General features: G+C 42.4%; 2 protein-coding genes across 18 annotated transcripts in view; one reads left to right on the top strand and one right to left on the bottom strand.

Moving 5' to 3' along the window:
- The window catches only part of MCF2L2 (MCF.2 cell line derived transforming sequence-like 2), a gene marked incomplete at its 5' end in the record, with an annotated part of 148,945 nt that overhangs the window by 69,787 nt on the left and 55,095 nt on the right, over nucleotides 1-24,063 (top strand). For all 9 annotated transcript variants that reach the window (XM_079314853.1, XM_079314851.1, XM_079314850.1 and 6 more), the window contains 2 exons: nucleotides 2,598-2,701; nucleotides 3,956-4,044. In XM_079314853.1, the coding sequence (XP_079170979.1) occupies nucleotides 2,598-2,701; nucleotides 3,956-4,044 (193 nt within the window). The remainder of the gene's footprint in view (nucleotides 1-2,597; nucleotides 2,702-3,955; nucleotides 4,045-24,063) is intronic.
- Nucleotides 4,817-23,230, bottom strand: B3GNT5 (UDP-GlcNAc:betaGal beta-1,3-N-acetylglucosaminyltransferase 5). 9 transcript variants are annotated; one of them, XM_079314885.1, is made up of 4 exons: nucleotides 22,087-22,567; nucleotides 21,428-21,549; nucleotides 20,956-21,161; nucleotides 4,817-9,344 (listed from the first exon to the last, which is right to left on the bottom strand). In XM_079314885.1, exon 4 carries the CDS (start codon nucleotides 9,002-9,004, stop codon nucleotides 7,868-7,870), a length of 1,137 nt encoding a protein of 378 aa, XP_079171011.1. In that variant the 5' UTR covers nucleotides 9,005-9,344; nucleotides 20,956-21,161; nucleotides 21,428-21,549; nucleotides 22,087-22,567; the 3' UTR covers nucleotides 4,817-7,867. The 9 variants fall into 9 exon arrangements, 8 of the variants coding, with proteins under 8 accessions (XP_079171011.1, XP_079171012.1, XP_079171014.1 ...); XR_013775440.1 differs by lacking the exon at nucleotides 20,956-21,161 and having other exon boundaries at nucleotides 21,330-21,549; nucleotides 22,087-22,601; XM_079314886.1 differs by lacking the exon at nucleotides 20,956-21,161.

Here is a 24,063-nt window from a genome sequence, read left to right as displayed (position 1 = left end):
GCTGCTGGATCAAGAAGCACCTGCTGTTTGGCTTCTTGTGAATGTGTCATCTTTCATTTAAACTGCCCCATGCTCTCTTTCCTGGATCACCTGGAGCTGTCTGAGCTTGCAAGTTGTGATTCAGACATCAGAGTTGTAACTGATTTCTACTTTTTCTGCTGATTGCTTTCAACAAGGGTTTTTGTACTGGTGTCAACCATCCCTTCAAGCTACAAAATTTTCTGATTAATGAATAAGTCAAACAACTTGGTATTGCTGATTATGCTCTTCTAAGTGGAAGTCCTCATGTTTTCTGAAGTTATTTCTAATACTTCCCTATACTTCCATGCCATATCCATAAAAATTGTGAATTGTGAATTAGATTGTAGAGCAATCCAATGGACTGAATTCAGATTTAGAGAGGGCAGCTAGACACTGGCAACATATCTAGGGTATTTGAGTGTGGGTAAGATTATGAAACAATGTTTTGGCAGCCAAATCTGAGATCTATTTCCTTTAAGCTGATTTTTCAAGATGTATGTAGGACCTAGATGGGAGAAGCTCCAGGAGATAATAGTTTTTAGTGTAATAGGTCTGACCACAGCCTGTTTTGTCATGGTCATGGTAGGTGAGACTTGATGGCTGAATAGAATCTCCAGGGTGCATCAATACAGAAAAGGGTGAATTTGCTGATGCTTATAGACACTTTACTCAGAGATTCACGGGAAAACACATAAAAGGACCCATTTGAAAACTTACCAATTATTCTGGTTTTGCCAACAGTAGCAGTCCCCCTCCCTGCAGATTAGAAGAACATGAAGTTTCACAGTCATAGCAGCTTCCATGTGCTGCATCTTGCATCTTTTTGTTGTGTTGGTTCCAAAATGTCAATGCACCGCTTTTTGGGTGAAATAAAAATACTTTTGAGAGAATAAATACTACTTCAGGGAAAACTTGTTTGGGGATGGGAAAAGGTTATTTGTTGAAAATAGTGCTCAAAATCAAAACAAATTCTCTGCTGTATATTCTGAAAGAGTGATGGGAGAGTCAAAAAGAGACATTTGCATTTCATCTCAGTCCTGGGAACCACAAGAATTCTCTGCCAGTCGATTATAGCTGCTGGTGACTGCCAGATTTCACTGTTCCATTGAGGAAACTTTCTAGTATGGAGTCATTGTGAGGAGGTAACAGGCATGAAATGGGCATTGCCAAGTCCTTATGTCATTCAGCATTGGATAAATCTAAGAAGATTTAGGGACGTGTTGGAGAGAAGCTGCTTTAATAAATTCTTTTCCCAGCTCTGTGATAAGGCTGTTGAAAAGACACAGGGTAGAAAAAATGTCAGCTTCCATGATTACCACCTGTGAAACTGATAAGTTGTCTTTCTAACTGAATATAATTTGGGGTGCTTCTATGTGCTTCTTTTTGCCTTTTTAAATGCTACTTTGAAAGAAGAATATAATGACAAGGGCATTTAAAATTTTGTTAAAGTGTTTCTTTTTAAAAAGTATTCAAACCTTTCCTACATCAAATCTTTGATACTATGTCTTCCTCATTTAAAGATGTCTGCATCTTTTTTAACTCAGTTTCTCCCGAAGAAGAAACAGTTAATGACTACCAAGACTTCTCACTTCAAAACATTAAACTTGGCGAAACCCTCTCAAACAAAATGTTGCCAGATGCTTTTGAAAACACCAGTTTTTATTCTTAGAAAAAGTGCTTGTTCAATTAGAAAGTTTTGCCAGAACAAAAAAGGACTTAACCTTGACTTTGTTCTTTGTTGCCTGACCCAGATTGTTTCAGCATTTCATCTGGCTTTCATACATGTTTTCACCCATGATGTGAATGGCTGCCTATATCAATTCAGCAATGAAGAAAAGGGAGAGTTCTATTGGCCTTGTGAAGTCATTTCCAATCTAAAACAAAGATAAAGCTGTAACAGATATTATTTTCTACTCAAGCCAAATGTATGATTCCCCTTCTCATAGTTCATTCTCTTTGTTTGGACAGCAGGCTCAGCACAGGTGGTTTTGTTTTTCAGGGTGACTGTCCAACAGCCACAGACACCTCAGTGTCAGCCTAGACTTTCAAGGGCCACCAAACCTGACACAACAGGCATATTCTGAAATATCCTCAGATTCTGTCCTTACACACCTGTCATTGTGCCTTGCTGACCTCCTGTGATTACTCTTTTGACAGTTGTTGATGTAATGAAACCTTACAGGGAACAATCCTTTAGTCCAACATCATTCAGCAAACCATTACCAGAAACAAAATTTCCTGGGAACCCACACAAGCAACCCCATGCAAGTGACAATTACCCAAGCTGGTACAGCTGGCTAACATTTATCTGTGCTGTCCTAAAGATGGTTTTCCCAGGGGAAGCCAAACCAAAGTAATCCTTACAGTGTGGAGCTGAAGATGCCAATTTGAGATACAGTGCACCACTGAACAAGGGAACCCATCACTTGTTTCACCCATTCCATCACTGCTCCAGAACAGCTAAATTCTCTAAGCCAGGTCCCATTTACCACTTTGCTCATTGCTTTTATTAGGAAGTAGAATTTTAACTTTTAGCATGTGTTTTCTAATATTACTTTCTTTTTTCCCTCTTTCAGCTACCAACAGGAGGTCAACAGAAATTTCCTGCCCTCCAAAGACTGTTTCTGAAGTGGAGTTATCAAAAAAGAAAAGCATTAAGAAGACAAAAGGTGGAATTAAGGTAGGATTACCTGTAATTTGGGGACATCCCATATTGTGAGAGAACTCAAAACCACATAAGTATAGATTTACATGCCTATACTTGGAATTTTAAAAGAATGGAACATTTTAAGTTAACTGTCTGATAAGGACAAGCTGCTTTAACCCAGCTTGTTTGTTATCCACACCCCTGACTTGCTCATACACTTCACATTTATTCCTCTAAAGTTAAAAAAAAAAAAATTAAATACAGTCCATTTTCAGAAATGGCCAGCCCACAACTTCAGCAATAAGCACAGAATAAAACACAATTATCAAACATACAGGTGGTCTCCCCTTTGCCTAAACTCACAGAAAGTGACTTTAGAATTAATTTTACTCTCATCATTAATGCAGGTAATCAGTTGCATTCCTCCCACATGGAGTATGCAGCAATGTGGCATATGCTTTATAAAACATCCATTCATTAATTTTTAAATCCACTTCCCAAGACTACACTGCAAATTACACCCCGCTCCCTTTCATCCCATTGTTCTGATAATAGTTCAGATGAGGACATTCATTACTGGATTCCATCATTATCATCAGCCAGTTAAATAATTTAGCAATATAGAATGTAAGAATCAGCCCTTAAAAATGAAAGTGCTCAGGAACTTGGATTCTGCTGGGGTTTAGATATTGGCTTGGATTAACAGCAAACTCAGCAGATGGGTTGTTTAACTGAATTTAAAGAGATTGGCTTTTGTGTAAGTGCAAGTAGTACTTAGTGCAAGTAGTACTTAGTGCTCTTAAAGCCACAGGCAAAAGAAGGAAAAGCCTGCTTAAAACTTGCCTGGAAAGCAGTTGAAATGATCCAACTCTGCAAGACTGGACAAGGGAGTGTGTGAGTGCTTATCAAAATAAACACTGAAAACTCTGGAAATGTGAAGTCTTTGGGTTGGCTTCAGACAGGAAATGAAAAAACAATATTCCAGAGTCTAAGGAATGGATTATTATGCCTATAATTATCTACACAAGGAGATAATTCACCTTCTGTAGCGCAAGAATATAATGGCTTTGCCTGGAGTAAGGAATGTCTCCATGCCAACACTGAGCAAGGATGGAGAATACAAATAAGAGATATTTCTAAGTATCTAGAATTCAATTATTTGAATTTGTCTAGTGACTTTCTAGGTTAGGTAGGATTGGGGTTTTATTCCTTCAAGGAGTTAAAGTTCTCTAAATAAAAGCATCAGCAATGAAGTATTTTCAGTTTAAACATGTCATTCTCACTCAGATTGAAGTGATGCATGAAGCCAGTCAAGGAGGATCTAGCAGAGTCCTGGTGACCAGTGAAAGTGATGAGAACTTGTCAACAAGGAGGAGGTAAGGCTGCACATATGAGCAACTATATATTTTTTTCTTCCTAGAATGCAAATTACTGCATTTGTAGTACATTATCTACCACCTCTTTGAAGTTCACCAAGAATAATAAATAATTAGCAATAATGAAAATGCTGAAATATTTACAGCCATGCATTTGTACAGAGTCTATCAGATGGAAAAGCAAATAAGCATTATCTTTTGTTTGGGTTGGGGCTTTTTAACAGGCTTTTTTTCTCTTAGAAACATTAATTACAAGATGTGAGAGAAGAAGTCATTAGAATAATCTTTGTATGTGTATACAAAAAACCTGGTGTTGAAAGATCCTCTCATAGTGTTCAGAATATTCACATTTCATTACATGCTTCTGAGGGGGTTCTGGGTTTTTTACTGCAAGCTTAGGTTTCTTCAAAATCTTAAGAAAAAGATTAGTAATGATGCATTCTAAAGCACCAGATACTTAAATCACTTACTTCAACAAAAAGTATTAAGCAAACCAAATTTTAGCTGTTCTGCAGTTTCTAGGCCAAAGGGAAAAATTAAATTAAAAACCCTCAGAAAACAAAAAACTCACAACAAAAAACCCACCCTGCAAGAATCCAAATGCCACAATCCTGACTTCATTTGCTTTGTTCTCTTCTTCACTATCATTTAGATAATTCAAGCTTTAGTTATGCCCTTGTCTCATACACTGGAGTTACCTGATGCAAATTACTCCATTTGTAAAAACCCTAACTTGATATATTATGTCAGACAAATTGGAGAGACATACAAATCATAATGATCTAAATTTAATTATATCCTATAAAAATACCATGTCTAGTCCCCAGACTATCAGCTGCTTTTCCAAAGGTGCAAAGATGATCTGAAATCTTGTATAGACAGATGCACCTCTCCAGGGCAATGGCTGCCTGGAGAGAACATACAAATTGTAGCATTAACAACAGGTTCAGCTTCTAATACCTGACAATTTTATATAACTTTAGACCTAGAAGCCTGGTAAACAAATTTGTGAGCTCTCTCTTTTCTTGGGAACAGCAATTTTGTCTTTTGCACACACCAGGGGCAGGGAGTGGGGAATGAGGGGGAGTTTGAAGTCCTCCTGCAAAAGGTAACTCAGAACAACACTTTAAAGTATCAGAACTGATCATGTCAGTTACAAAGAAAGCAACAAGAGATATTTACCTTTTCTGTATTCTTTAGTTTTTTTTAAAAGAAATAAGTCTATTTATTCAAAACAAATTTTACAAAACAATTGTCTTTCTGTGGTACAGAGCAAAGTTTAAGAATAAATATTGAATACTTTGTATAAAAATTAGTAATATCAAAGGGAAACTGATGCAAACCAAACAAATAGGTAAAAAAAAAGTAGCATTAAATATGCTGTGCAACAATGTCAAACTCTTAATGAGGAGTGACCATTCAGGCTGATACAGTTTTATTTGTAGAAGTAAAGCCTATCAGCCCTGCATTGGAGCACTGAGATTATTGTTAAAAAAGATTCCTGATAGAAGTGTACAAATCTTAATTTGTGTTTAGAACCAGAAAATATTAAGTTTTCTATGTCTCTTCTATTTTTTGAAAGGAGTGCCTTCATGCTTTCCTTTTTAATCAACAAGCAACTTCTTTTCACTGCAGCAAAAGAAAATGCATACTACAAGCATCAAGGCCCTCTTAATTTTAAGGAAACAATTCAAACAAAGCTCAAACCAACTGTAAAACAAAATATTTCAATGGTCAAAAGTGACTTTCAGATAATGGCAACTACATTTAAGCAGCGTTTTAGATGTTAGCTGGTTAAAGCTACTTAGAGATTACTTTATTTTGCATGTATGAGTGAAAACAAATGCCAGCATGTAGAGATGCTGGAAGACTATAGTCTACTAGTACATTTTGGTTGCATATGCATATGAAGACCCTCTTTCCCTTCAGTGAACAGGGTGGCTTTTCTAGCAGTGTGATTTTGCTGTGCAACTTTCATTTAAATGGCTCACAAGTCAGAAATCTGATGAAGTAGTTTTCCTTCAATATAGAATAATACTTCCTTTATACCTGCATTTCTTTTCTCTGTAGGCAACAGATTATATAGATCTACATCACCAGTATTATTATCCATTTGTTTAGGCAAGAAAAGGAGCTGGATTTGTTCACTCTGAAGTATAGCTGTTATACTCATCAATCATTCTGACACTGATAAATGGTTTATTTGTGGGCTCTTTATATGCCCAACATTTGGGACCAGTTAGGAATCTTATTACTCCTTCTGCAAAACCAATTATAGAAAGTTACATGTTTGACTTAGTTCCAGTAGCTTTCTACCCTCCTGAACAGCTTAGAGAACAGTCAGCAAGCTCACTCCTGGATCCTGTCTGCACTGACAGATGCCATTATCCATTCAAACCACAAAACCTGCAGCACAGCTCCAAGAGCAGTAGCAGTTAAACCAGGTTCACTACTCACAACTTCAAACTAGCAAGTCCTGTACAGCTGCCACAGGTTTGGCAATTAGCAACTAAGATATCTGTCCTGAGAGTCTGTGGAAGCACCATGACTGAGCTGTGCAAGGGCTGCAGGCAGCCTACAGCTCTGGTTCTCTGCAGTATTTTTATGGCACCACAGGACAACTCATAAGGGCTGCAGTTTGCACATCAGTTAGCTCTATTTTGGTTTACAAAGCATAGGCATTTTGTTCCTTTGCAAGTGATATTAACATTGAGATATATTCAAGGTACAGGGGTTTGTGGACACAAACAACCCTGAAATTTAAGGACCATTTTGGCTTCAGGAGAAATATTTTAGTTATTATGATTTGTGTAGTCAGTTTGTGTGAATCACCATCTCCCTATCCCTTCAATGCAAAGTCAAAGTTTATACAGAAAATATCCTCCCTCTCTGTTAGTACTAGCATGAAATTTTGCTTTTTTAAGTCTTTAACTAGCTCTAAGTAACATTCCCAAGGCCTTTTGCTTGCTTTTCACTTTCAGAATATTGGAAAACAGAAGCATTATTTGAAGAAAACCAGCTTAACTTATTTGCTTATTAAAGATTGGACTTTTAAAATATTCTGATTCAGTTTTTGGAAGACAGAGAAATATTAGCCCAACCAGTTACATGAATAGTGTTTGGTTTTTTATAGCTTCAGGTTCTAAAGGGGGTTTCTTTGTCACTTTAAACCACCAAGTCAGAGGGCATCCAAACACTGTTTCCCTATTTCAGAGATTTAGGGAGCTTTGAGAAAACAATTGTAGCAGGCCTTCACTTCTAGCACTCACTATTTGCCAGCTGTGCAGACTGACTTTGGAAGCTTTGAGAAATGGGGAATATTTTTAGAGAGTTTACACTATCTTAAACCACTGTGATAGTCTCATTCATCAAGTCAGAAGTTCCATTTTTCTCATGCTTTGAAAGGTCTACTCCATTCTGATACAACAAACTTTTTTTTTGCCACATGCCTTAGTTTACATAGCTTTAAAAAAAACTGTCAAGAGTTACTGACAAGTTCAAAGAAACAGATATTTTCAACAAGCATTTCAAAGTCTAGAAGTCAAGTCCATTATAATTCACTTATAATCCAGACTTGCATCCCTGGAAGTGTAAAAAATCAGGCTACAATGTAAAAAGTTGAAGTACAACAGGAGAGCTATTCCAGTAAGTCTCTGAACAGAATCTGGGACTCTGGGACCGTCTTCTTCCTCTCCCTCCGCCCACCTCAAGTATTCACATATAAATTTTACCTCTTTCCATGTTTACATATATTTTGGATAAACACCTAAAATATTGTTGCTCTGTCTTGGCTCAGTGGATCTTCAATGCAGATATTCAAGTATTAAGAAAATGCAGCTGAACAAGGATATGTGTCCACATAGTGCAGTTTACAGAGAAGCACAATATTGATCAGTCTGCAGTACAATCCACCCCAAATCCCTGAAGAAATCTTTTTAACTTTGGGATCTGTAGCCTGCTTCCAGAGCTGGCGAAGATCATCTACGTGTCCATGAGATGTTATCATCTTGTTATAAATGCAGGGATGATATGGAGCCTTTCCTTCCCCAGAAAAAAATACATGATATTGTGGTACAATTCCCATTTTATTGGCACAGAGACCCATGAAAACATCATCTATATAAAGACTTGTATTCAGAGTCAATGAAGCCTCATAGATTTTAGCTGCTACATCATTTGATACTACATATGCAGCTCCAGCTGTGTAGTCAGGGTAAGAGGGCCACTGGTACATTTCATATGGAACATAGTATTTGCTACTCTTGTCTCTTATGGGAGGGGAACCACGATGGACACGACCAATCCAGAGATCTTGAGCACCCATTTGTGTGAGACTCTGGAGATAAGCAACGAGGTTTGGCATATGGATAAATATGTCATCATCTGCAGACATAATGAACCTGGCATGAGGACAGTAGGCATTCACCCAGCTAAACTGCAAAAGCAATTTAAGAGTAAGATTGTGAAAAGTATCCAGGAAGTCTTGCTGAATTAAATCCTGATATTTCTGGTCTTCAAGCTCAAGTTCTCTTTGCTGCTGTGTTTTCTGCAGACGGCCTGTTGGTCGTCCTAAAGCAAAAAGAGTTTTAATGTTGGCATTAAGTTGAGAAAGAACATACTTCTCATTACCCCAAGTTTGTCTAATTGCATCCCTTCGATGGCGGTTTTCAGGAGAAGACTTCACAAACAGTAGGAGAAGGACATCCTGCTGCTGACATTTCTCTCTGTGGTTGATCAAGTACTGGTAGCTTGATACTCTGTTCAGGTTATCCCTGCTGATAGACAGGCTGTCATTCACAAAATGGTAGCTATTTATGAGGTATCTGTAGGAATAGGACTTCATATGGCTCACAATGTGATTATCAAACGGTACCCAAAAAATCATGAGACACAGTATGAAGCAAGTGGCACATATCTGCAAAAAATGGCATTTTCTGACTCTTCTGGGACTAACAAACATTCTGATGCAGTTTTTGTAATCCTTTTTCTTGTTCAGGAGCAGTGTTTTTACAGTGCCTGTGTTTTAGTTTAAGAGCACAGTGTCACCCTTCAAGATAAGTGTCCCTTGTAAGGCATGATGTCTTTCATTCAGTATCCTTGTGAAGACAGCTTTGTTCACAGGCTTCACAAGTCATCTTTCTCAAAAAACGTTTTTCTTTAATTGAAAGAACACAAGCAGTTTTGAAAGATGAGACTTGCAGATGAGTATTGTCCCTTTGGGGCATCTTGAAGCAAACACTACAGTTCTAGTAGGAACTTCTAATGTTTCTTTCCTTCATGAAGATGAACACCTGCCGGTTCTGGAGGGGGAGAGGAGAAGAGTTTAAGTGATCTGTTATTAACACATTTGGTTTTAGGTTTGGTCATGGAAATGAGCTGACTTCTCAGTCACTGCCCATCACCACCCACATACACACATCCATCCCCAAAATAAAAGAACCGACTGGCAGCAAGTCAGGGGCGGTCAGTGACCTGGAGCAAGCTCGTGGAGGCCAGTGACAGAGGAGACAGACACAGAAACCTCTTTCTTAGAAACCTCCGCTGCAGTTAGCCAGCGGATGACAATCTTTTAAAATCCCTTTAAGCACCCGCTGGGTTTACAAATTGACGTTTGGACTCGCAGTCTGCTAAACCCGGAGCCCGGCGGAGTCCTGCGGCAGCGCTCGGGGTCCCGCAGGCACCGCTCGTGTCCTGCGGGGCACAGCTCCGTGTCCCGCCCGCACTGGGCCATCCCCCCGGCCCCGCGGTGGCCCTGTCCCGCACCGTGCTCGCCGCGCAGCCCGGCCCGGCCCGGCCCGGCCCAGCCCAGCCCGGCCCAGCCCGGCCTGAGGGGAGCGGAGCGGCCGTTGGGCCCAACGGCTGAGGAGCGAGGGGCCGCGAGACCCCCCGGCCGTTACCGCCCCGCCCTGCGGACACACGGACACACGGACACACACACGGACACACAGACACACACACGGACACACGGACACACGGACACACACACGGACACACACACGGACACACAGACACACGGACACACACACGGACACACGGACACACACACGGACACACGGACACACGGACACACACACACGGACACACACACGGACACACGGACACACGGACACACGGACACACACACGGGCACACGGACACACACACGGACACACACACGGACACACGGACACACGGACACACGGACACACACACGGACACACGGACACACACACGGGCACACGGACACACACACGGATACACGGACACACACACGGACACACACACACGGACACACACACGGGCACACGGACACACACACGGGCACACACACGGACACACGGACACATGGACACACACACGGGCACACAGACACACACACGGGCACACGGACACACGGACACACAGACGGACACACAGACACACGGACACACGGACACACACACGGGCACACGGACACACGGACACACAGACGGACACACAGACACACGGACACACGGACACACACACAGACACACACACGGACACATGGACACACACACGGACACACACACGGGCACACAGACACACGGACACACACACGGACACACACGGGCACACGGACACACACACGGACACATGGACACACACACGGGCACACGGACACACACACGGGCACACAGACACACACACGGACACACGGACACACACACGGGCACACGGACACACACACGGGCACACGGACACACACACGGGCACACGGACACACGGACACACACACAGACACACACACGGGCACACACACGGACACACACACGGACACACACACGGGCACACAGACACACGGACACACACACAGACACACACACGGGCACACGGGCACACACACGGACACACACACGGACACACACACGGACACACAGACACACGGACACACGGACACACACACGGACACACACACGGACACACACACGGACACACACACACGGACACACGGACACACGGACACACGGACACACGGACACACTGCCTCTCCCGTTAGCAGCCCTGCCGCAGGTACGCCGCTCCACGCCGCACTGCTCACACCTACAGCGCTACTGTCTCTGCTACCAGCCAGCGTTTAAATGAAGAATCCAAAGCACAAAAAGCCACCCTAGTTCAGCCTTCTTGCCCTGCACTTTAAAATATTGTTCTTGCAGCCGGTGTTGTCTCTGCTGTATAATAAACAAGAGCAGCCTGAAGTAGCAACTACTTGGTCATCCCATAAAAAGCCAAAAATAGCTATCAAGCAACAAATGTAGGACTAACACCATAGGGAATGACATCCCACAAACTAAGCACTTGTTGCATGGAAACAACCCCTGAAGCAAGAGAACACAAGCTATCTCTTTCAAGTCAGAAGTTATGTGCAACACAAATATTTTGAGACTGTTTTAGCCATCTGAAGTCTTGCAACTAGAATAACATGATGAGAGCACAACAAAGTATACAATGATAAGAAAACCTGGGACAATTTTGTGGTGCTCCAGGAAGGGGACCAGCAGCTCAAAATGGAAACCATGCATTGGTGTATCCGAGGACTGCAGATTCTAATGCATAACAGAAAAGCTGTATGGGCAGTTTGGTGAATAAAAGTCAGTCAGCTCTTTTTATAGTATCAGTTTAAACCCTTTTTATTTTGGAAACATGAAGTTAAACAATGCACCTCAGAGTTATAAACTCAGCAACTTTACAATAGGACACTATTACAAAGCTTACTCTTGTTTCAGATGAAGCACAGGGAAAGAGACAAGCTGGAGTGTTGCTGAAATCCCAACATTTGGTAGTCCCTTTTGAAGGAGTAGGTCTGAAGATACCAGACAGGTTGTTCACTGCCATCATGATAAACTTAAAGAAGAGGATTGAAATCAAAGGGAGCACAAGGAATCTATTTAACCACCTGAAGCAGAGTTTACCTTGGTAAACACAGGGATACTCATCACCAAATACAACTTTTTTAGATTGCACTTGGATGAGAAGTTTGGGAAACAGTCTGCAATTGCCAGTGCCATCTGGTAAAAGGAGACAACAGACAACACCACAGATAAAAAGGAGATGGTCACTGTGAGCTAGCAGTGAGAGTAACCTACGTGACAGTTATTTCCCACTAGTTAAAAATAACAGTCTCCAGGAAAAAAAACAAAACCACCAACACTCAAACCAAACCCACATACCCACCAAAAAAATCCACCACAAAACACATCATGGAAACAGCTTTAAATATGGAGCAGCTAGCAGGGGACAAGAGGCATGCATAGACTCAGTTTTCTGCCCCTTAGTACCCTTTCCTGAAGTCAGGGATGGTGGAAAGAGAACTTAAGCTTTCCCTACAAGAAAAAAAGGAAAAAAAAAAACCACCAACAACAAAAAAACAAGCCATAAAATTAACTGGCTAAGGGCTGGAACAGTCTGGTCTGTCTTTTCCTTGTTCTAGTTCAGGGGAATTAGATGAACCATTAGTAGACAAAAGAATTGTTCAGAAGCCTCCTCAGCAAAATACCTCTCAGGTAAAACTTAAAAATGTGACTATAGATGAGCAATACTGATGAAATTTAAGGAAGTCTATACCCACTCACCCACGTCTCTCCAAAAAAGCAGGGAGATGTGCACTGAATGTACAAATGCACATGTAGAGTGTCTTTGATTGCCAGAACTGTTTATAGCCCGTTTACAAGACCCAGACTTTGGTCTTAGTAACATTCTCCTTCCCTTAACAGGAAAACAGGTTCAGACACCACAGGAGCTATTTGCTATTTAAATTTCATCATTCCAGGAAAAGAAAACAATCCAATTCACCAATGTGTTCTCCCTAGCAAGAGGAAACACCACGGAACAGAGATAAACCATGCTTGACAGTCATTTTTCTGACCATAATTAAGCTGTTTTTCCTCTTGTTCATTTTCTTACTTGTGGCTTGAAAGCTGTTAGATCCATTCTAAGATTAGAGAAAGATTGTAAGAACCAAGCATCCATGCTCAATTCCTGTAACTGCCTTTCTTGACATTCTTCAGATTTAAGATTAGAACTGTCTGTGGTATTCAGTAGTGCAGGCTTTTGCCATCCTGTAGCCATCCTGTCTTTGCTAAAGGAGTTTGTTATTTAGCCTTTCAATACTTCCACAAGCATGACTCATTGTAGCAACTGTTCCCTGTTCTGTGTTTTGCATCTGGAATGTATTCTAGGGTGAAAGAGGAGCTGTCATAGTGTGACTTGCAAACTCAACAGTTTGTAGAGTGACCACTATGGAAAAGCAAATCCTTAGGGACCTACTTTAACTTTTGAAAAAAGTCAGTATGAAGTTTGTTTCAGGATAGAAGTAGAACAGTTTTGGAAAGTCAACTAAGGAGAGACAGACAAGACACATCCTAAAGAAAAATAAAGACACCCTAGACATGAGACACCAGAGACACAGATCCTCACAGGAAGAACCACAGAGAGACAACATTTACACAAAAGACATCCAATATGGAGATTTTTTCCAATTAACAGCACCCTGATAAAAACCAAAACCCAAGAGACCAACTAAAACTTCCCAGAGAGAACATCTAGTGTAAGGATGGGACAATCCTGGAAAGAGTGAGTTGGATTTTCCTGAGGCTTTCAAAATCTGTTTAGAAAGGGGCTATTGGGTCCAAAGAACAAGCCTTAATATGTTTGAGAGTTTTGTTTGTTAAGTAGAATTCGAAACTTTTTTTGCTCTGTTTGAAACAATTTAAAAAGTTAAAATTCCTGTGAAATTGAACTCTCCCATCTCTAGTATTGATTTATGTACTGTTTACACCCAAAGTCCAAAGAAAATCTAGTCAAGTTCACACATCAAATAAGCCATCAAAACACAAGTTTTAAAGATTTTTCATTATGGTTATCTAATTGAAAATATTGAGAAAGTATGTGTCTAAGTTAATGGGAGCAAAGCCTGAATGGAGTTTGCTGTTTGCAGCTTTAGCTACAAGATTCTGTAACCCAGGTTCCTCTGATGATTCCTCTGTTGCTGACATGTCTTCACAAATCATGTTATCTGTCATCTCTTCCCTGGCCTTTGTCCTCCCTCTTCACTTCCCAATATTTGAATATTTCCCAATATTTCTTATATAATAAGCACTTCCTTTGAAACTAATCTTCAAGTTCTTCTTTCATGTGAGCCATGTCATGAAAAGGAGAACAGTTCCTGGCCCTTCTAGGACTTCTTGCCATAGTGGCAGAAGATTACTAGGAAAAAAAGATGCAGTAAGTTACTTAGCTAAGGCTGCCTTCCTACATAGTTTGCAAGCACCAAGATGAAGTCACAAACAGCCTGCAAAGAAAATAATTTCAGAAATGTCAAAACTTCCCCTTTTACACTTTGTTCTGTCCAAACTGTCTGAAGTAGAAGCCAATTCAGACAAGTATTCTGTAGGAGAACATGGTCACAATGGCAATGGAATTAACAAAAACAGTCCAGTGCTCCAAAGATCTATGAAAAGTTTAGAATCAGGTCACAATGAATGACAGTCATTGCAGTCATCACTTTGCAAATTTTGTTTCAAGAACATATAACCCATCTTCTGCAACCTCCAAGGCAGGCTTCACCTGCAAGCTCAGGAGTTTACCTGCAGCTCCTACTCAGGGTACAGCTTCCTGGGGTGGTGCACCAGCATTCTTACATGCTCTTTATGAATGTGTGGAGGACACCTGACTTTCCATGAAGGTGAACATCCAACACTTTCCAAAACAGGAACTCCTTAAATGATTTTTTACTGAATTATTTTGGACTGAAATTGCTCATTCAAGAGGAATCCCCTTATTAAAAATAATGGGCATTGAAGCACAGCACTTAGTCCTGGGAAGTTCTGTATCAGAATAACAATACCACCTAGGAAAATGAGCTATTTGAAGCTGTGCCCAACTGCTGATTCTCACTGATGGCTGAAAGGTACTGAGCAGTGTTGGCAGAGAAATGAAAAGGATGGCAAAGGTTTAGATGGCAATTGAGTAAAGCTGCTCAATTCCTTTAATGCCTGGAAAGGCTGACCTGGAACAGAGACTAGACAGAGCAAAAGGAATAAAACAGGAATTTATTGAAAGGATGCACCTTGGGCAGTGAAAGAGCCTGGCTGGGGCTACACCCAAATCAAATCCAAGACGGATCTCAGTCATGAGCTTTTACACTTTTATAACTTTTGGTTCATCTACATATTGGGGTCAATTATCCAACCACAGCCTCAGGCTATGAAGTGTCAGCCCCCTGATTTGCCCCCTTTCCCTCACCATTGTTTCTGCTTTTTGATTCTCTAGCTGGCAAGGGATTATTTTGTCTAACTACCCTGTGAAGAGAATTTACTAACATCTAATACAAAGTTCCAGAATTCCACACTAAGCAGCAGAGATTCTGAAAAATATAAAAGCTAAAACCCAAGGCATCACCTTCAGGACTGGAAATAGAAACAGGTTGTAAATGCCAGGAAGCAGCTAATTGCCAATAGAGATTTAGTTTCTAGAGAGGTTTTGCTCTTACTGTAACTATTGGGTGGAAAGGAAAAAAAAATATTTCATTGGTTTCCCCTAAAATGACCTGAAAGCTTCCCAGCTGCTACAAGCCAATGTAAATGAAGACATCTGCCAGAAAGATTTGCCATCTTTAATTGCTTTCATCAGGATCAGTTGCCCAAAACAACCACCATGGAGAATGGCAGGAGAGGAGTAGGACCACATCTTTCAAGCATCAGTGTACATTAGGCTCCAGTTCTCAGCTGTTTTAACCTCCCATATCCAGTGCAGACTCCTCCCCATACAAGCTAGAAGGAAGGACAGCATTTTCCAGAATGAATCTCCAAAATATGAGTCATTTAGTTCAAGGGATTTTGCATAAAATGCACAAGCACCAACATGAATTCTTTTGCTTTGCATGCAGCAGATTGGGTGAAAAGAGCCTGTTCTTTGCACTGGCAGTAAGAATAATCTCCTGAAGTTTCTGTCTGTTAGTGACATAATTGGGGCCACACATCCTCATATTCTGAGAGGAGCACAACTTCCACATGAACAAGTCAGAACTCTTGAGACACAGCTAAAAAGGCTGTAATGGCACCTGTTGTACAACCCACTACATCTGTTTTGGCAGCCATGAGCTCTAAAAGCACACACTTATACACAAAGGTCTAGTAATTTAAACTATAGGATCAGCCTAGTAAAGAAGCTGCTCTGTGGAGAAAAACAATGCTTCTATCAACATCTAAGGAAGCACGTGCATATATAATTAATAATTTAAAAATGAGCTTTCTGTTTAATGATACTAAGGAAGAGAACCTCTTTAAGATGACCCCTAATGGCTCATTCTCTCCCATGAATGCAGTGGAGCTGCCACTACCACAACACTTCAGAGGCCTCCTCTTGAGATCACCAAGAGCAAATATCACCTAAGCCACTCCATCTTTCCATACACCCACAGACCTACATGCACTTAAGAAGAGACAGTTACTGCCCAGTGTTCCTTGGCCCTGAACAGAATCTGCCCTTGTTCATCCTCACCCCCTCCCATTCACTGCTGTGCACTATTACCAGCTCTTAAGCAGAAAGAGAGAAAAGCTGTGTTCTGCTTGAGGCTGAGGGAAGAGCTAAGTTATTAATGACCCTGTCTGCTTCTTGCATATTCTCATGTAGTGGGTTGTCTTCTTTCATTAATAGGAAATGCATCTATTTGAATCAAGAAAGCAGCCTGTCCAATCATGCATTCACTTCTTGTTTAGCATTTGTACTACAGTTATTTTCTTAAGAGATTAGTTACCATTTAGGGTAGCTCAGCAGTAATTTGACAAAACTCTGCAGATGCTGTGTAAATGTGAAGTTTATATATAATACACACACACACACATATTTTCTATAAAAGCATGAAAAAGAAGTCATCAAGATATACTAGGAGAAGTTAAAGAACTTACATTTTTAACCACATTAATGTGTACAAAGAGCACCTTAAATTCAACTAAAGAGTCACCCTAACTTGAGGATAGGCAAATCATTATCAAGAAATAGTAACACACCGGACTGTCCATTTCTCCTAACTTCGAGCCTTCAATTCTGAAAGCATTCACAGTCTTCACAGACCTAAGAAAAGCCTGAAATAGTTGTAGCATTGAAACTGGAGAAACATTATTTTAAGAGGCATGGGAGATAGCTTGAGTAACCAAACTCCTAAACAAAAAACCACTGTCCAAATCTATAAAGGTTCATGTTCTCCAATCTCTATTTGTGTGAAAGATCCCAGTTCTTGGGAAGAGGCTGTCAGTTAGGGGATAGAGTTACAGAAGACAGCAAAGTTTTGCTGTTATATGTGTACTCGATGAGCTGGCCACCAAAAGGGACCAGAGAGGACAATGTTTCACCATTGATTTAGCACTTCTGTGAGATCTGGATTAATTTATCCAGCTATCCTTTTCCATTAGTTCAGTAGTGGAATGCTTGATTTTAATTATTGTATATGATTACGTAAGTTTCAAGGTTCTCATGTAGTTTACACATTTTAAAGTTTTCAAGACAGTCAAATACTTCACATCCCAAGCTGATAGTTCTTTGAAAATTTAAAAACAGATCCAGTACTGAAGGCTTCTATATGCATATTGGGGGCCTCTACGATTGCCTCAAGCCAGCCAGAAAGACGTAAGCATTTCAGATTTTAGGATAATGTGGATCAAGAAGGACCTCAGCATATACAAAGGAGCTGCAGATTGGCTGGGATAATAGCGGTGCAAGGCTTTGTTTAAGCCTGTTTGCAAACGGGGTGGGATGAATTCCATTAATCCTCTCCTACTTCTGTGGGAACTGAGGAGAATTTTGGCTTTTATACAGCCTCTTCTGCAAAGCAACGAGGGCAGGGATTGAACAGGAGATACTTGACTGCTTTTAGTTGTTATTAAATATGGGGAGTAAGACGAGCACAAGCTCATGGCAAAAAGCAAAGCAAAGCAAAGCACCCCTCCTCCCCTACCCCATGCACTTAGGAGAAACACAGAGCTGCAGCCACTGAGGAACAGCATCCTGCAATTCCAGCTCACCATGGCTCAAGAGTCCTCACTGGGAGCTGCTAACAAGCAGCCACAACAAGCCACAAAACAGAGGGCTAAGCAAAGGCTTCCTCCGGCCCAGCTTCAAGATGCAGATCAGATAAGAAAAGTCAAACAAAGGAGCTGCAAAACACTCCCAAAGTGTTTAATAAGCAGTGAGATTTCTCCAAGATGACAGTCTTTGTAAATTAAATGAAGGAACTTGTGTATTTGCATTTAACAAGAAGTGCTTGTTTCAGCTTTGGAGAAAGGAATAAGCGGCCAAAAGCCAGTAAAATAATATTTTTACTATCTAAAAATACATGTCTATTGTATATATGTGTGTATATACACATACATACTTCTTTTCAAGATTAGCATAAGGTCAAGGATGGAACAAACTACCTACAGCACTTGCATGCACACAACATCAGATTAGGAAATGCTGTGAGGACAGTTTAGTGAAACAGAATTAAGTAGAAACTACAAATGCAATTCAATGCGAGACAGAACCACAAAACACCAGTCTGTGCACTGTAGAAGGAAGCTACAAAGATGGGAGCAGAGGCTTGCAAGGCAGGGAAGATTTAAGGTATGACTTAAGAAGGAAAAACAAAGATGTCGCTAATGAAGCTTGATCATTCTAGAAAGTTGAACTTACAGAAAAATGCACAAGGAAACCAGTGCTTGTAATTACTACTGGACTTTACCCAGGTCTTGCTGACAAAGCAGCTGGAGCCTCTGAAAGCTATTACTCACAGATATGGTGCCTTTGATAAGGTAATAAGGTACATCCTTATTTCCCACTAGAAGGCTTCCTAGCAAAAATGTGGTGAATAAATATGATATTGGAAAGTCAGGAAAGTTACAAGGAAGAGTTGTGAAAGCACTGTGTTGTTTTAACAATAAAGCACATGGATTGCACCGTCTGGTGCATGGTGCAAAGTTAAAGACTAAGCATCCTTTAGTTAAGCAAGTCAAGTAGCAGAAAGTTCATCCTTCCTCTGTTTCATATTCCTTACAAAAACACAACTAATCGAAGGCTGAGGGCACAGGGCTGCAGTGCTGTTTGTAAACTACTACTGATGAGTAGCAGTATAAAGAACAAGAAAAACTGCCCTAGGACAAAATGTCTGTTTTGTCTGACAAGCCTCCTCAGGCCTTTGTGGAAGTGAGACTGGAAGAAACAGATGATGCAGGATACAACAGGAGAAGAAATGTGACCAGTGTTAGCGGACCAACAGCATGTTCAATTTGAAGAAACTTTCCTTAGCTCTAAATGCAAAGGACCAATCAAATCCCTTCCTTTGCTCCCATGTCCCAAAGCCCCTCCAATATGTTCTGTGTTGACAAAAGAAGTTTTTTATTACCAAGTTCCTGCCTCACCTGAGTTGGTGAGGTTGAGTTGCTGCACCTGAAAGGTGATCATGTACCTTCAGAGCATGGCAGCATTCCTGGGAGTTTCTGAGTGACCATTTTTTATGCAAGTTTTAAACTACATTCAGAAAACTGGAGCTGGTACCAGTCAACCTTGACGTCATGAAAGTGCTTTGCAGAAAGCCAAGGGAGGAAATCCTACAGTTTGTGGTCTTTGCAGTATGTACATATATGTCCCACTTCAACAGTCCTGCCAACTAAGTTGCTTTTGCTTACAGCAACATTCCCTTCTTCTGAGGTCATCTGTTTGCAGCCTTGGGATCTGTTAGATTTCCTGAGTTAATTGGGCATGTAGCAGCCACAGCACCTCCAAGTCACAATTCTGAGTTGAAGATCAGACTATGCAGCCAGCCAAGCAACAAGTAAATTTCAGGACTGGTACAGATTCATTCTAAAATGTTGCAATTCCCAAGTCATAGTGTGTCATCACCCTACTTCCATGCACTGTGGTGGTTTCCCCATTGACTATAAAATTTAAGTGTCATCTTTCAAAGATTCTTCCACAGCATTCTCCCCATGCTGCCAGGGACAAATGTTCTACCACGAAAACTTGTGAAAGAGGGGAACCTCTAGTATCCATGACTATAAGTTCAGTTTTTGAGGACTCAGTAATGCACGGATCTCAGTTCAGGATCTGGACCACAATGTCCCAAATGTTTCAAAGAATCCAAATATATGTCTCCTTTATCAGTGAAAAATCCTGCTTTCACTATTGGCCAACCTGACAACCTGGGCCATTTTGCTTTCCATAGGAAAGCAAAGATTAGTTATTACTAAGGTCTGCTGAATAATGAGATAGCTTCATTTGAGATGTGCATATCCTAGGAAGGTAAGGAAGGTATCTGACTAAACTCTGCAAGTGCCACATGGAAGGAAGAGCCAGTAGTGCAATGCTAATCCATCAGTTTCTGGTTCCCTTCACTTCTTTCTGCCAGACCCAACACCCAGCCAGACCCACTGCAGTAACAGCAATGCCACAGGGAGGTTTCCCAACAACAAAACTCTCTCAGTACTTCAGTGCTTCCAGTAACCAACATCTTCAAATTAGAGGATTACCTAGACAACTGCTCAGCATAAGGGATAACCATGGCAGAGACAATGCTCAGCACATCCTGAGTGCTGTAACACTGTAGGTACAGAGTGACACCAAACACATCAGCCACTGGCATTTCCAACGATAAGCCATGACTTGCAGCGTTTTCCACATGCTTCTCCCTAATCTGTAGGTGAATTACCATTCCTAGCATCAGTACTCACTACTCCAGTTTGGCCAGATGTCAGAGAGACTGTCCCAACTACTGCTTTGGGCAGCAGGAGCAACCAGTTTGTTTCTCAATAATTTGGGATCTCAGAGAAAACAGAAAGTGATACAGTTTTGTTTCACTCAGTGGAAGACAGCCAGTAAGCAGATACTATTATACTTCTAAGCATAAAAACAAACAAACAAACAAAACTCCAAAACCCTTACCTGCAAAAGAAGCTAACATTTTTATGGTAATACTACATTTCTGTATATAATACATGCTGGACTTCTATGAAACTAGTTCTGGGCAAAATAACCAGTAACTTCCATAATACCAGAGCAACACCCAGCTCTATGTGACAGTCTAGGCTTCTGGAATACTGCTAGAATATTCCATGGCTGTTATCAACAGTGACTTACTGTCTCCTGCCCTATTCAACAAAAAAAAGAAAAAAAAAAAACCAAACCCTTAGATTGCAGCTATTTTCCCTTTTAAAAAATAATCCATCCCTTTTCTAGCCCCATCCTTTTCCCTTTCCAATTGCTAGAAGAAATGCAAGAACTGGAAAGAAGTGAGAACAAGACAGCATCATACAAACCAGATTTCAACAGATGCACTGGTAGTTTCATCACTGCTGCTACTAGATCCTCAGGCATGCGCCTGGGAATCCCGAGATGGGGATGCTGCAGCACGTACCGAGCTCTCCACTGCCCTGCCGAGCCAAGGCAGTTACAGGAGTTCTTATCATTGTCTCGCACTCCACGTAGTTCCTTACACGGGCGCAATGCCTGTCTCCCATCTCCGGATACCCCCGAGATCTTGCTCAGAAGCAGTGAAGGAAGCTGCTGTCCCCAGAGCGCTCAGGTGTTGTGTGTGCTTACCACAGCGCGGATGAGCCCAGCGATTCTCCTTTTCCTGGGGCCCCGCCGCCCCAGCCCGGCCGAACCGCGGCTCTCCCCGCGCCCGCCTCCCGGCGCGCAACGAGGGCATCCCCAGCTCTCCCGAAACCTTGGAAAGCCAGGAGAACGGAGCACAGCGGGAAAGCCGCAGGACAGCCCGCTGCCCCACGGGGCTTCCCCCGATGGCTGTGCCGAGACCCCCAGTTCAGCGCAGACCGATGGCGATCCTCCCCGGCACTGCGCCTTCCCCATCGCCATCCTCCGGAGCTCCCGCGGAGCCGGGAGCGGCCAGGGAGGGGAGGCAGGCGGGGAACAGCTTCCAGCCATGCGGTGCGGGCGCCCCTTCGGGGGAACAAAGGCGGGGGCCGGCGGGCCCGTCCCTGCACAGCCCCCACCGCCAGCCTCCCCAGCGGGAGCTCCGCAGCCTGGCCAAGAACACAGACAAAAAAAAGATACTCTTTTGGTAAGCTTTGCTTAGCGCAAACGCCCTTTTTGAAAGCGTTCACTCTCTTCCTTTTGCCTAATGCGATTTCTCCTGCCGATTTTCCCTCCGGGGTGCCCAGAAGCTGCTGGGGGCGGCGGCAGCTCCGTGCCCACGCTCCCCGGGCAGCGCCGCTCCCGGCAGGCGGGCGCAGCCCGGCGCTCTCGGGGGCGCGTCCCCGTGTTGCAACGCAGGGCTGCACGGAGAAACTCCCAGCCGGATCAGCGAGTTTCTTGTGTGGGAATGGTGGAGGAAGGGGGGAAAAACACCCCAAAAACCAACCCCACACATTGACTGTAGAAAAAAAACAGTTTTGAGGAATGGGATGCCGGGAGGAACAAGGGGCGGGAGGAAACGGCGCGCCTTTGAATGGGTTGTTTCACCGCAATGCTCGACTGGCAGCGAGTTTTCCCTCCAAGGCTCAGGGCATGAGAAAGACCCTGAAAGGACCACAAAAAGCCTGATAATTTTGTGGCTTTTTTTTTTCTTTTTCTTTTTTTTTTTTTTTCCCTTAAGGGGCAATCTGCTAAAAGGTTACTCAGAACAGACATCAAAAGTACATTGAAGTTTGGGTCTCGTTTATCACAGGAATTTGAAATTCCAAACCCCGACAAGACCCTTCTTTAGGACGGGAGAGGGGCAAGCGCGTATGGCGTTAATGGATGCGGTCTGCACCGAAACCTTGGAAACAAAGCAGTTGGAAAACTCGTTCGTCCAAAGCAGGGAACCGCGATTCCTGAAACGCGGAGAAGTGAGACACCCTCCTCCCCTGAACAGACCTTACAGCTCTTACAATCCCTGAAGCCAGGCAGAGAAGAGAAAAAAATAGCATGTAGAAAACCAGAATATTTTCTCTCATTTTAATTACCCGGCGCCTCGCTTTAGCCATGAGAGGAGCGAACAACGCGGCTGCTCTTAGTTCAAAAAAGCGCGAGGAGCAGCGGGACGACACCCAGCAGAGATTCCCGCACCTCACCTACCAAAGCGGCCGGAGAGCTGCTTTGTCCTCCGCTGGCTTCCTCGGGAGCGGGGCCAGGCCGGGCCACCGCGCTCCCCGGCTGCAGATGGGTCCGGGGCCGGGAGCCACCGGCTCCGCCCCCCGCCCGGCCCGGGCTCCGCTCGGCTCCGCTCGGCTCCGCGCCACCCTGCCCGCCCGCGGCGCTGGCTGCGGGGCGCCACTGCCAAACTCTGCATTGCGCCGACACCCAGAAAACAGACGTGCTACAAGTTCAAAAGTACGTCTTAAGAATTTCTTCGGGGACGCCGTAAAAGTTTAGCTGATTGCTCCTCTAACTCTCCGAGGTGCCAAATAACATCTTATTGCTGGGTAGTTAGTTTGTAGGTGGCAGTGAAACTTGTCTCACTTTGCTGTTGGGAATCTTCAGAGGAGTTAAAAAGAGCATGATTTAGGGTTTCATTTCTCTTCTACCTTCTCCGCAAATCTTGGTGTCCAACAGCCTGATTCATTGAAGAGCATCAATAGTAGGTCAGTCTCCATGGACATTAGGACTGAGACAGAAGTATTAAAAATAGCAAAAAACCAAAGAAAGTGCTATGAACACGCCTTCTTTGAATACACTTTTGCCAAACTTTTGTAAAGAGAAAAACTGTGTTAAAAAATGGCATTCAGATTCAGTTGAAAAACCACTACAATGCTGTGCCTTGTGTAATTTTTTAGAGTCACAGAATCATAGGTTTCTCACTGACTATAAATATCAAACATAAACCCATTGTGTATCTCCAATTCTTTCACATGGCTGTGATTGATATGAATCATTCCTGACCTCATCGACTTCACAGAAATTTAACTATTGCATATCATGACCATTAGGGTCTGTTTGTCACTTTGCAGTCATAAATCTGACAACATCTTTGTGAGGCAAGGAATTGCTTTCTTTTCACACACAAGAGAGAAAATAGAGATAGGAATACTGTCATCAAGGTCACCCAGC

The sequence above is a fragment of the Erithacus rubecula genome (genome assembly GCF_903797595.1).
Source record: "Erithacus rubecula genome assembly, chromosome: 11".
NCBI lineage: Eukaryota > Metazoa > Chordata > Aves > Passeriformes > Muscicapidae > Erithacus > Erithacus rubecula.
The sequence above is the reverse complement of the archived record's forward strand: the minus strand, read 5'-3'. Positions and strand labels throughout refer to the sequence as shown.